This window comes from Mycteria americana, chromosome 2 (assembly GCF_035582795.1).
Source record: "Mycteria americana isolate JAX WOST 10 ecotype Jacksonville Zoo and Gardens chromosome 2, USCA_MyAme_1.0, whole genome shotgun sequence".
Classification (NCBI taxonomy): Eukaryota; Metazoa; Chordata; class Aves; order Ciconiiformes; family Ciconiidae; genus Mycteria; species Mycteria americana.
In genome coordinates, this window is record NC_134366.1 from 118,730,436 (window position 1) to 118,743,507 (window position 13,072).

General features: G+C 35.9%; 1 protein-coding gene across 3 annotated transcripts in view; it reads right to left on the minus strand.

The window, feature by feature from the left end:
- ANKRD12 (ankyrin repeat domain 12) overlaps positions 1 to 13,072 on the minus strand; it is a 67,994-nt gene that overhangs the window by 39,284 nt on the left and 15,638 nt on the right. For 2 of the 3 annotated variants that reach the window (XM_075494380.1, XM_075494378.1), the window contains exon 2: positions 7,960 to 8,097. In XM_075494380.1, coding sequence (XP_075350495.1) covers positions 7,960 to 8,046 — 87 coding nt within the window. In that variant the 5' untranslated portion in view covers positions 8,047 to 8,097. Of the gene's footprint in view, positions 1 to 7,959; positions 8,098 to 13,072 lie in introns of those variants that run through there. The other variant, XM_075494381.1, reaches the window with a different exon arrangement.

The window sequence follows — 13,072 nt, forward strand, 5'->3', positions numbered from 1 at the left end:
AAAAGCCCACACTGCAATTCAGACTGTGACTAGTAACACAGTAACAACAAAAAACCCTCTAACAACCATCCCCTGCCTCCACCCCCACCCCGTAATCCATCCATACAGAACTCCCTCTCTGTTTCAACAAGAATAATAGTGTAGTGTTTCATTTTCTAATGCAAAATTTACTAAGAACTCAGAAAATCTATGAAGAAACTTTTTTAACTGGTATCAAATTTAGAAAAAATAGGTACAAGCTATTTGGAAATTTTAGTTGCATAAATCTGGGATTTTTGGCTTGTAAAATGTATTTCAAGATAAACAGAGAAAAACCCAGATAGGCACAATATTAACTTATGTTTGATTACTTTGATAATACAGGAGGTTAAAGTATGTAAGAGATAGCAGGCTACTGAGAAGACTGCTTGAGAGAACCCTCTACAAACCCGAACATTTTGGCCTACCAATCAACATGCAATGTAAAGACATAACATCTTCTGTTCATTACATGCTGCAGAAACACATTATCCATCTATGTCAGCTATCACAACTCCACAGCTTTATATTATTCTTAACAGATGATCGGATGAAACCACTAACAGGTTCATTTTCTAAAGGTAGAAGAGGCATATACACTTACTTGCCAATCAGAAAAACAAAAGGCTGCTCCTTGGTACTTCTGAAGCAAGAAGTTAAAAGATTTATTCTTACTAGAGGAAAACTAGAAAATAACTCCAAGTAAAGGTACTATTCTCAAGAGCACCCTTCCTTTATTTAAAAACAAACACAGGTAACAACAGTAGTTTGATTATATCATCTGACACTCTGCGTTTAAACTGTTGCCAAAGGGGTAGGTAGAAGTGATTACAAAAAGAACCTGCAAACAAACTCTACAATCTTCAGACAACAAATATCTGTCCCAGGGAAATCACAAAGAAGGGATCAGTCTATGTCAGGAGAATTCCTGAAGTAAAAGGTTGATGCCCCCAGAGAACAGAAAACCTATCTTCGCTCTGAGTTTGGAAACCTGGGGGGAAAACAAACAAACAAAAAAAAACCCACCAAAAAACCAAACCCCCAAACAAACCAAAACACAGAATAAAACCCCCACACCAAAACCAAAACCAGCCCTCCTCCAAAACCCTAAAGGAAACAACAAACCCCCCCCCCCCCCCCAGCCTTTTTCTTACATGCTAGAACAAGAAAATTTAAAAAACTAAAACCCCTTAAGACTCCCCTAAGCCCCTGGGAGATAAAGTCTCTGTGCTATTACTTTTGAAAGAAGCTAATCAATCTAACACAAGTGATCATTTGCAAATGCATCTATAAGTTGACAAGAGCAGATCCGAAAATTAAGCCCATTCTAATCTCTTCCACTACACCTAAGAGTTTCCCCACTTCAGCCCAATCTCACCAAGAGCTCTCTCATCCCTCATTCCAAACAATCAAATTATTTCTCATATGTACATATGTAAATTTCCCACAATATGATAAAGTAGTATTAAAATTGTATTGCTTTCTCTAGAATATTATCTTATCTATACTACGCAATAGAAAGGATCAATTAAAAATAATTTAAAATTCCTAAGCAGGAAACATTTTTTTTTCTACAGAACAAGTTGAAACCAAAGACAAACTTTTTGGGGTTGGTAATCCTTAAAAAGAATCATTCTTAAAAAGAATCACTTTTTTTGGTGCTAATCAGTAAAATACATTGGTAGGTGCTCACAAAGAGACACAAGCTGCTTAAATAATTTGATAGCTTTACATTTATTCTTATTCTTAAATTGTATATATGCATTATGTTAAATGTTATGACTGATACACTACTTTTTTGATAATCACTGAATATTAATTTTGTGATGATCTAATTAGGAGGAGAGACAGTTCAAAATGCATACTTTCAGATAAATAAAGATGCACTGAAAATGAAAGAACAGGCTATACACAGAAAACACAGAACTGAAAAATGAGAATATTTTGTTCCTTAGCTATTGTGGAAATAAACATTTAGCCACTACCAGTGGTGGACTTTCCAACCCAAAAGATGCAATGAACAGGGTGTTTGAGAAGTCTGTACAGTGTCAATGCTATTTAGCATTTTCAGTGACAATGTTGAAATAGAGATGCAAGTAGATATGCAGACACCATCACAACCAGGAGAGAGGGAGAAGCAAAGAGCATTGGCAAAGGGAAAACAAAATGACTAGCGAATTTGAAAAATAGTCTAAATACAAAAGAAAACGGGAAAAGCCAGGATAAAACCAAGGTTCTACAAATTGATAAAAATAGTTAACTGTACAATCACAAGACCCCACATGAAAAGCCACAAAACTCTTAACAGCCTCCTGGATTCAACTTCAAGTAAAGGAAGGCAAGAGGAGGTAGCAAACCCTGCAGGTTATAACAGGCATTTCCATTTAAAGAGTGAGCATTCACTGTTCCAACTACTCCTGGTCACTGCAACAGCATGGACATCTCTTTTTCAGGGTCCAAAGCAAGGTTCAAAATTCAGCACGAATAGGTCTACGTATTAGTTTAATGTGATCTATGGAATCAATGCAGAACAAAGTTGTTGTCTTTTATAAAGCAACCTGTAACAGAATATCTGTGGACTTTCTAAAGAGGTTCATTAATCTAAAGTGAAAACAGCTAATCAAATAAAACACTGAAGACATGATAATGTTCAGATACATAAACTATTGCTGCAAAGAGAAAGGCATTACATAGTCTCCATGTCCACTACAGTTAGAAAACATGTAGTGGCTTTAGATTGCAACAGGAGACAAGCAAAGGTTATTTATCCTTCTACTAAGTATCTAACTCTATGCCAGTCAGCATAATTAAGTATCAGAATAGACTGCCCAAGGAGACTGGAATTTCCATCAGTCAAGGCTTTAAAGAAAAGGTCAGGCAAACATCTGTCAAGAACCGAGTACAGCTTATTCTACTCTGGGGCAAATGGATGAACTGGATCTGCATGTCTCAACATTTAATGCATGCCTCACTGGAGGATGTAGTAACAAGGAAGAATTTTCTCTGTCAACAAAACCATACTAGTGTGCTATGATGAGGAACACATTTTTAATCTGTTCAACAGAAACCGTCTCAGAAGGCTAACAAACAGCAGCCTGGACAATCTCTTGATATCCCATTCCAGCTCTATTGTCTGGTACCGCTACAATCAATGACAATACACAAAAGGAGACAAGAGTGCCATATAATCTAGCAGATGTACTAAGCCCCGGGAGAATAAGCGCTCTTTTTCTGCCTATCAAAGATAATTACATACTGAAGCGTGTTCTGCATGGTATTAAAATGGCACTATTGTTGGACTCATCTAAGAAGAAAGTTAATTCTTACAAACTCCAAATGTGTTTCTCCTGTGGACCACATATCTATCATTTACTTCCTGAGTTTTGGCCATTTAAGTTCTAAAGTATAAATTCAGATAAATTAAAATTTCATTATGTTCTTATCTTTATAAAATATCTCATGGAAACACTAAATGGTCTATCCACTGTACACACTCCTACAATTTTTTATTTATTTTATGCTCCCAAGATGAGCAACTGAAATAAAAATACATGTATCCTAAGGCATATATGACATAAACTCAGCTTATTAGCAGGATGTCATTCCTAATGATTTTTTTAAGCTCTCAGAAGACCTGAACACATAGCTGATTCACATACCTAGTTACTGGTTGCTAGAACAGCATAATAAACATTAACTTCCACTGAACAAATATGGAAGATTAAGTCTCATAACAACAGTAACTTTACTATGTTCCTCAGTCAACAGCTAAGAGTGCACAACCACTAAGAGCTAAACATTATATTAACTAGGAAAAACAAATCCTGCAAGTGTTTTTTCTTTTATCTTAATATATTAACAATTGGAATAGTCTTACACCATATATTTAGGCCATTACAGTTTTTATTTTGAGAAGAATGAGGAATTTTTTAGGGAGTGGTATCCTTTAACATTACTGTTTGTTTGTAAATACACTGTTTTGTGTGAACATTATTTCACATTAGGCATCCTCTGCCTATAATGCATCTATGAACATATAAGGGAACACCAATAATTAAACTACCTCTCTTCTGTTCATGTACAGTCATAGAGATTAAGCTCCACGAGTAGTTCAAAGACATTTCTGTTTCAATAACAAAGCGAATACAGAAGCAAGTAAGAGCAAGTTTACATAGCAAAGTGCAGAAGTGGTTTGACTGTACCATTCTACAGGAAAAGTAAAGAGCCAAAGCTACGTGAAAAATACAATTAGAATGCATTTTTTGTACTAAGGACCACTGCAATCATCTGAATGTTGATGACCTCAGGGTCTTTTCATGCTAGTAAAAGACACAAGCATCTCTGACGGCAGAGTGAATGGTCACTCACTGGTTGCACAATACTGAGAAAAGTGTGCGGACAAGAGGTATTTTCCAGATTAATCAAGACACTTCCATATCACAATGCCACTAAAGCAAAAATTTTACTTCAGTATCCCGTTCACCTGCAGCATCAGTACTTCCTTACATCAATTACGTTAGGTTAACAAATCCATAACTTTTTCATAAGAAGTTCTAATGCTTCAAAGACTATTGTTTTTAAATTCATGGTTGCAAATATTTACATATTGAGAAAAATCCGTATTTGCTTTACAGACATTTCCACTACTTCCTGAAGATATTTAATTTAAAATTATCACTGTTGATTTGGCCTGGTCGATCTTCACTTCCGAGTTTTATGCCTGTGTGTGCAATAACAGATTTGAGTTTATGATTTTATGTTGTTCAAACTCAAATTTTACTCTTACTGTATTGTCTGTTGAATTTTAAATAATTTTCTAGGCTGAATTAAAATTATTACATTTTGGCAATATTTTGTTTATATTTTCTAATGTGGTGAAAAGATTGCAGATTATTCAAGGGCCAGCTAAACACTGCTGACAATTACTTGTCCATGTGTTAAAAACAGTCACACAAACTGTCCTAAGTGACTATTTAACAGCTTCACCATGTATTCAATTTTCTCAAAATATGACAAAAGCAACCAAACTGTATTTATTATGCTAAAAACCTGAATACAAGAATATTAATTGCAACACTTAAATAATTCTGTAATTTTATTTAGGATCTCACATTTTCAATATCACATATATCAATTTATACCATACGATCCCCAAACCAAATCCTACATTATCCTAATCTCACATTATATATTGTGCCAAGGTGGATAGCGAGGTGAGCAAGACTGAACCTAACAGTACAAGCAGTTTATCAGTTTACTGTTTGGTATCAATCTAATTAGTCCACCATTGTGTTTCCATACATATGTCCTTGGTCAAACGTCCATCTTCCCCCAGACTTTACTCTTCTAAGTAATCCTGCCTTCACTGGCATCTTAATCTCAAATACCAGGCAAGGTAGAATCTGAACCTAGCATATTTATCCATACTTCTAATTCCTGTACTGGTGATCAGCCTCAACAACAAGCATTTCCTTGTTAGAGCAGCCAGCTAAGGAGAAACCTTCACCCAAACCAATATGACAATGAAAGGGTTTTATGCGACCATTAAAAATAAATGTTGATTTACTCCGTTCTAAATCAAATTAAAATTTGCCGTGTTTCCTGGTGGTTAAATAAATGATACCATGTTCACTGTTCTGTTCCCTGGAAAAAGTTACTCATGTTTTCATATGGATTCATATCCTCTTCCGGTGAAAGAGCACTACACATATCTGCTTCAGCAGATTACCTAACTTGCAGAGGTTGCAGGGTAAGGGGGTTAAAATGACTCAGCAGACGTAACTGCTACTGTTATTAGTAGATCAGAGGCAGGAGATTACTGGAGAGGAAGGTGTCAAGACAACCAGCAAATACTAAACTGGGAACAAGGATCACTGCTAAGGCAGTTCCTTTGGCAGTGGCTGCAGATTCAACAGCCACTCTGGAAACTAGCACCATTTTTCTACTATGGCAGCAAGCAACAGGGAGAGGAGGTGAGGGGGAGTCAGAGGTGGAGAGTGAGGAGGACAAGGGGCCTCAGAAGTAAACTCTTGATTTTTATTGATTTTTTTTTTTAAACTCAGATTGCAGAGCAATTTGTATGTAAAATTCAAAGCCTACAAAGGAAGAAAGTAACCTGCACTATACAAATATGATAATCTATTTCTATACATTCAAACCTACAAACAAATGCATTCCAAGCATTTCAAGCCATACCTTTAGCAGAGAAACAGGGACAAGGAAAACTTAAAAACTGACGCATTCCAGAAAACCCACTATTTTTGCTTTGATGAAAGTGAACAAAAGATGAAAATTCATTTTAACCTCTGTGTTATAGATTTTTTTTAAATTAAAAACACAAATAAAGCTTGGAAAAAATGATGTTAGGTCAGTTTTCCTAGCATGAACAGCTGTTAATTGTCTTCAAGATTTTCCTGTGTCAAAAGCTTTTTTCAGAAATACTGAAGTGTCAAGATAGAGTTTATAAAGCCAGAAAATATTTTTTTAGTCAAATAAATTACTTAAAAACCTTACAAAGTGTAGCTTATTTACAAGTGAATATAAAGGCAGTACTGAATACCACTAAATTTAATTGTAATAGCCTTCCTGTTCTTGCTGCTTGTAGGCCCCAGAGTTTCCCCCCCTTATTCCCAGTGTTGAATGACACTTCAATTAACTTGACCATATCCCAAACAAGGATGAGAACAAAACAACGGCAAAAAAACCAGCATTTTTTCATCCCTTTACTAGTAAGCCAATTTTCTTTCCCCATTTTACTCTGTTATCTTCCTCTTCGTATCGAAGTAGTTCAACACAGCTAGCAGAAACAACTACCTTTGCCTCACTTTACTGGGACCCATAAAACAAACTGGGAAGAGACTAAAACTCTAACGTTTTCTATGAATGTTTCCAAAAGACAAACAGTTTGAAGCAGATGCTGTATCTTCTCATCTTTTCCTATTTTTTCCTCTCTCCCTGTGTTATATCCATTCATTAACTGGTCTTACAGAGAATACAGACTTCAACAAAATAGTAACAGTAAGTATGACCACACACACACACACACACGATCTCCTTTTCCAGAGAAAACAGTTTTAAACATCATTTGGGAGATAAATGGATTCTCTCTCCTTAGGGCAATATACAACTCATCATTCACAATGGAGAATATTATGCTATCTTTTGTTATTCATTAGTACTACAGATAAACTTGTCTATTGTACAAGTGTACTAGGCAGTCAAAACGGAGAACTGGGTTATTTGCAACTTGGCTCCAGAAGTTTGAAAATGATAGGATACTTCACATTTATAAACAACAAACCACCCTTCAGTATTGCTGGAGCTTGCATATTCCTTCATTCTCCAACGCTTTTTGTAAAAAGTTTTATAACTCCCTGTACAAGGGAGTCCACTTTAAAAATGTACACCAAGTAAGTTTTTAAAGTAGACTCCCTTGTACAGGAGTTACTCTTAACCCTTCTGCAGCATGTGGCTTTCAAGTCCTCCTAACAGAGGGAACAAGTCCCTGTGTTACAAAGGAATATAAGAAACTTGTATTTGTTCATTGGTCTGTGCTCTGTCACAGGCCTTCAGAAATGTTTCATATGTTTGTTACAGAGAGTAAGTGTAAAATTAAATAAAATATGAATCATTGTTCTTGTGAGTGTATAAAGACTTCATACGATGTAAGATATAGAAACTATGCACTAACTTACATCAAACAAACCCAATGTGTCCAGCTTCCTTTTGAATTAAGTTGCAAGTTACAATAAAAGGCATAAATTCTGTTCCCTGGTTTAATTCACAGTTAAAGCCATATAAAAACTTACTTTTTTTCCTGCACTCAAGATATCACAATAGAGATTCATATTTATTTCTTCCCATTACAGTAACAAAAATCATGATAGAACACATGCTCTTCATTTCACTGAAATTAAATGGACACAAATATAAATCTGTTACCTTTCTTGCAGTTGGTTTTTCCACCATGGTGCTATCACTGTCAGAATTTTCAACTTGAACTGTTTTTGTAGACCCAAATTTGGGCATTTTATAGCTGTTTAGCTAGCCGTATCTTGTATCAGTGGGTTCATCGTGTGTCTGAAAAAAACCAAACAACCAACCAACATTATATAAATATGCACACTACAGTGTAATTTCAGGATAAATGTTGTTACTGCAGATGGTAGCAGAGCTGAACAGTACCCCAAAAAAGATGACTAACAACGACACCCGACTTCAAGCATCCCACTCATCTGCAGCTCAGACCTTGGTGTGAAAGCCCAAAAGGTCTAACGCAGCTACTACTGGGGACAGTGTCATCAGAAAACCACCAGTTCATCAGTTGCTGAACTGCCTCATCCCTCTAACTTACCTCTTTGGCAGACTTAACACTTTTGGGTATTTGATGGTTTGTTGGTTCAGTATCTCACTTAATTTTATAGGTAATAAGACCGGGAGGATGCACAAGATCATTTCTAGCAACAGTGTGAAGAGAAATTAAGCTTTCTAGCCTGGGAAATGAAAATATTGTCTACCCAAAATATTATGGAAAGAAGGTCAAATCTTGGTGATTTGCTATCCTATTTGTTGGAACAAGACGTATATGTTAGAAGACAAATCTTCTAAACGTTAGACCTGGAACTAGAAACCTGAATTGCCACTGTCCAGCAAATTAATTACATAAGCCATTCCTATATATATGTATATAAAGCTCTAATAGCTCTGTGGTGTTTCATCTCCAGGGTACATCAAGTAAGTGTCATTACAGATTCACATAATAGAATTTTGATTTTTCCATGTTAGTTTTTATTCCACTTTTCTACTTCAAAAGAAGCAAAGTATTTTCAATACACAGAATCATTTAGGTTGGAAAAGACCTTTAAGATCATCGAGTCAAACGGCTATACCTACCAGGGAAAGTCAAGTTGTCCTAAAAACTCATGTCAGGAGCATAGCAGAAGACTGCTCTACACTTTCAACACTGCCAGCAATACAGTCTAGTGCTTTTTAGTAGTATTTATTTAGCATCTTATTAAGAACTACAAAGTTCTTACTACAAGGAAAAAAAGTTAAGACAAACAAACAGGCCAAAATATCTTGCCAGCACACCAGAATTTTTACTACACAAACCATTAAGTACTATGGTAAGCGAGTTCAGCAACAGAAGACTGCAAACAGTATCAATTCTAAATAATAAACAAGGAACAGAGAACTAATGCCTCTCTCCATATTCTATGGTTCAGGCAACTGCCAAGACAGGAGCTAAAATGAGACAGGAATCAGCAAGGCAAACTCAGCTCGCTACAGTGCATAAATAAAAGAGCATAGAAGAACACATGGCAGATAATACTAGAAAGCTAACTAAGAAATTTGTAACAAGAACTCTCATTTGACTTGGAGAAGCTCATGAGCCATCACCTTCACGTCTCCAAAGGTGCACTGGAGATGCTCATTCACTCTGCTCAGGCTGGTTAACAGACAAATGTGGTGGCAGGCCACTACATACATCCTCATAAATCCCAAAATACATTAAGAGATTTGTGGCTTAGCCAAGACTCAGAAGCCAATTCCAGCTGAGGGTGAAAACCAAGAAATCTAACACAAAAACATGGCTTAGAGCAGGAACAGTGTCATAACCAAAAATCCCAAAAAAGTAATTTGCTGAACTCACTTGTTCGCTTGACTTGCCTCTTCCACAGAATGAAGAGCCAACTCTTCTTGTAAGAGTGCCTGCGAGGAGAGGTCACGTGAAAAGAAAAAATTGCATTTGACATCACTCTAAAGCTGGTGATGTTTTATGGGTTTTTTTGAATTGATGTGATCACAGTCTTATTGAGTCTTGTTGTAATTTTATGTCTCAGCTTGATGTCGTTTCAGGTGTGACACTTCTATTGTTGCTTTACAGTTAGATTTTGGGATCACCGCTTAGTGAATTCGTTGCTGTTATAGGACCAGGGCCACTATTTTGGTTTGACACAGGTAACTGACAGAGACTGGTATTTTCTCTCTGGCAGATGACTTTGAGAAAACTCTTTTACACACTAGACCTGACACACAAAACTTTCATATTCAAACAAATTTCTACACACACACCCCCTCCACCCCTCCATCCATCCCCCACAAGACCTAAACTATGGGAAATTCCCTTACAGAAGACTTGGCTAAGATTAATACCATTGTATACAACAAAGTAACATCTTACTTTCTTATTTTTCCAGAACAGGAGGGGAAGAACAAGAGGGGAAGGAAAGTTCAAAATGCTTAATCCTAAACTCAGAAAAACTAGGAAATGCTGCATTAAGGTCTGCTCTTTTCCTCCCTTTCCCCCACACCTCAATTTTTTTTTTTTTTTAACATTAACCACAAGGAAGAGCTTAATTAGAAACTGTCTCACATACAATAACCTGAATCTTGTCCCCACTACGATACAAGATGCAATATTGTGAAATTCCTTCTGTCCTACTTTTACCCAAGACAAAAGAAACATTACTGTATTCCCTTCATTTATGTAGTGTCAATAGGATTCATGCAGCCCTACAGATACAGAGAGTAATTGTTCATTTTTAATGGACATCAAAGCACACAGTTATTTGCCTTTTCTTTCTATTTGCTTTACGTAACAGGTGCGGGAAGTAAAAAGGTTATTGGTGCAATGAAGAGTACTCTAGAATGAGTTTCCTGTAGTTTACAAAAACATTTCTTAATCCTAAAAGAAGCAAGCAGTTAGTATCTTCACAGACAACAACTACTGTGCTGATTACACCATAAATAAAGTATTACCAAAGCAGCAAATACCTCTTTTTTCATGGGTTTAAAAACAAAACACAAGTCATAAATCTGCTTTTGCTCAGCCTCTCAAATCCTCTCTTTAAGTTTCATTTGCAACAACTCCCATTGTATATATATCATCACGATTACAACTACTTTAAAACAGATCAACATGTGAAATTTATCTTTATTATTTTAATAAAAATATTTCTATTGCATATGCTGCTGGGTTTTTTTCCTTCCTTTTTTTCTGCTACTCGACTCCCTGAAACTATCGCCATTCCTGCTTTGCTTCTCTTCCTTTCCCGGTTTGGTATGCCATTCCCTATACCCTTCTGGTACTGACAGTAAGAAGCCCAACTTCATGACCTTAGTAAAATTTATTAGCTTAGGCTTGGCTCCATTCCTCTTATTGTCTCACCAGTAGGGGCTAAACCACATTAACTGAACAAGAGTTCCTCATTCACAAAAGGCCCAGACTCCCTGCATGTCCTTTCAAGTCTTACTGAACAGAAATAGTTTATTTTTAAAAACGGTAGACAAAAAAATTCAAGCAACAGGTATTGTATAGGGGCAAGAGGATGATGAAAACATTTGCAAAAGAAATTTAAACTAAAGGTATTTTTAAATAATAAAGTTAGCACAAATAATACACGAATATAAGTAAATTAAAACAGAAAGCATAGGATGTTTCAATTTTCTTCACCACATGATGAAAATTAATTAAAATTAAATGTGAATTCATTCAATTCTTGACTCCAAGCCAATTACATTTTGAAGAGAAAACTGCTTTGGAAGTTCACTAAAACTGAATATCACATACTGGATTATTAAAGCAGAACCATGCCAACTATCACACTGACACATGGCAGTATTTCCATTACATGTTTTATGTGCCAGGTTGATATTTCACAATCCCTGTGTGAAATACTTTTCGAACAGACATAAATACTTGAGAAAATCAGCTTCAAATACTTGAGAAAAAAAACGTTTTTCATAATTCATAGATTTTTTTATTTCATAAGATATCACTATGGTCCAGAAATGTAAGCAAACTATTCAACCCATGACCACATAGTATATATTACAATAAAATTCTAACCTGAAGAAGTGATTTTACTGACATTTTAACTTTATTTCCATTTACCTGCAGTTCAGTGCCATTTCAACTCTTGTTCTGAATACAGTCAACAAACATTTGCATTCAAAGTGAAAATGTAGAACATTAGCAGGTTCTTCCAGGGAAACCTAGATCTGTCTGCTTTGAGTTTCCTTCAGGGCTGTTTCTTAATGCAATTACTAGTTTATCAGGGAGTCTTGATGGCATATTTCAAATCACCAGAACACTAAATTAAAAGTTAAACTCTTTGCATTCAAATTATTCTCCTCTGTCACAACAAGCAGCGCCATCACTTTTCATCTGACAAACAGGCACAGCTGTGCTTTCTCTCTAACAAACTGATCTATTTCATGCTTTTCAATAAAACATAGAATCTGCTTCCTACTAAAGAAACTTCTCTGCATGTAACAAAATCAGATATTCTGATTTTATGTTTGGATGTCTTTCCTGCACATTCGTTATCAGTTATGAATGTCCTATTATTTGAAATACTGTTAAACTTTTCTCTCATTTTTCACCTAAAGGAACTAAAAAATTCTGTTTTCTCCTTCAGGTAACAAAGGTAAGCATTTTGACAGATCTACAGGCAGTGATATAAAAAGCTAGGATTATTTCACAAAAAAACCAGCCCAAAACCTCAAAAACCAGCAGAATTTCACAAATAACTAGCTACAGAAAATTAGGCATATAATAAATCTCTAATACCAACACGTTACTGTGTTAATTTGTATAAGCTTACATCTAGCACTAATGAAAGGGCATGCCTTCACCTATGTAAAAAACCAGAGAATTCATGCAGTACTCCAACAGCGCCGCTGCCACTGTCATTCAATCCCTTTATATGAGTTTTTGCTTTCAGCCCAGCCTCCTGAGAAACCGAGGCCCAGGTGTCTGTGTTACATGCATATGTATGATTCATCAATGACTTTCAAGCCTGTAGATGGATTTTCTTTAAATTTGACAGCAGAGAAAAGTTTTCAAATATATTAAGCACTCACAAATTTCATGGAAAAAGGTGGCTGGTGGATAACAACAACAACAACAACAATCTGTCACTGTCTTCCCCGAGGGAAAGTTTCAATATGAGCTTCATGCCATATTGCATGTAAGAAAACTCCAAATAAGATGGCCTTTATAAACCACTTTCCTTCTTTTCCCCTGGTCACAGGGGAAGTTTCAGTTAGG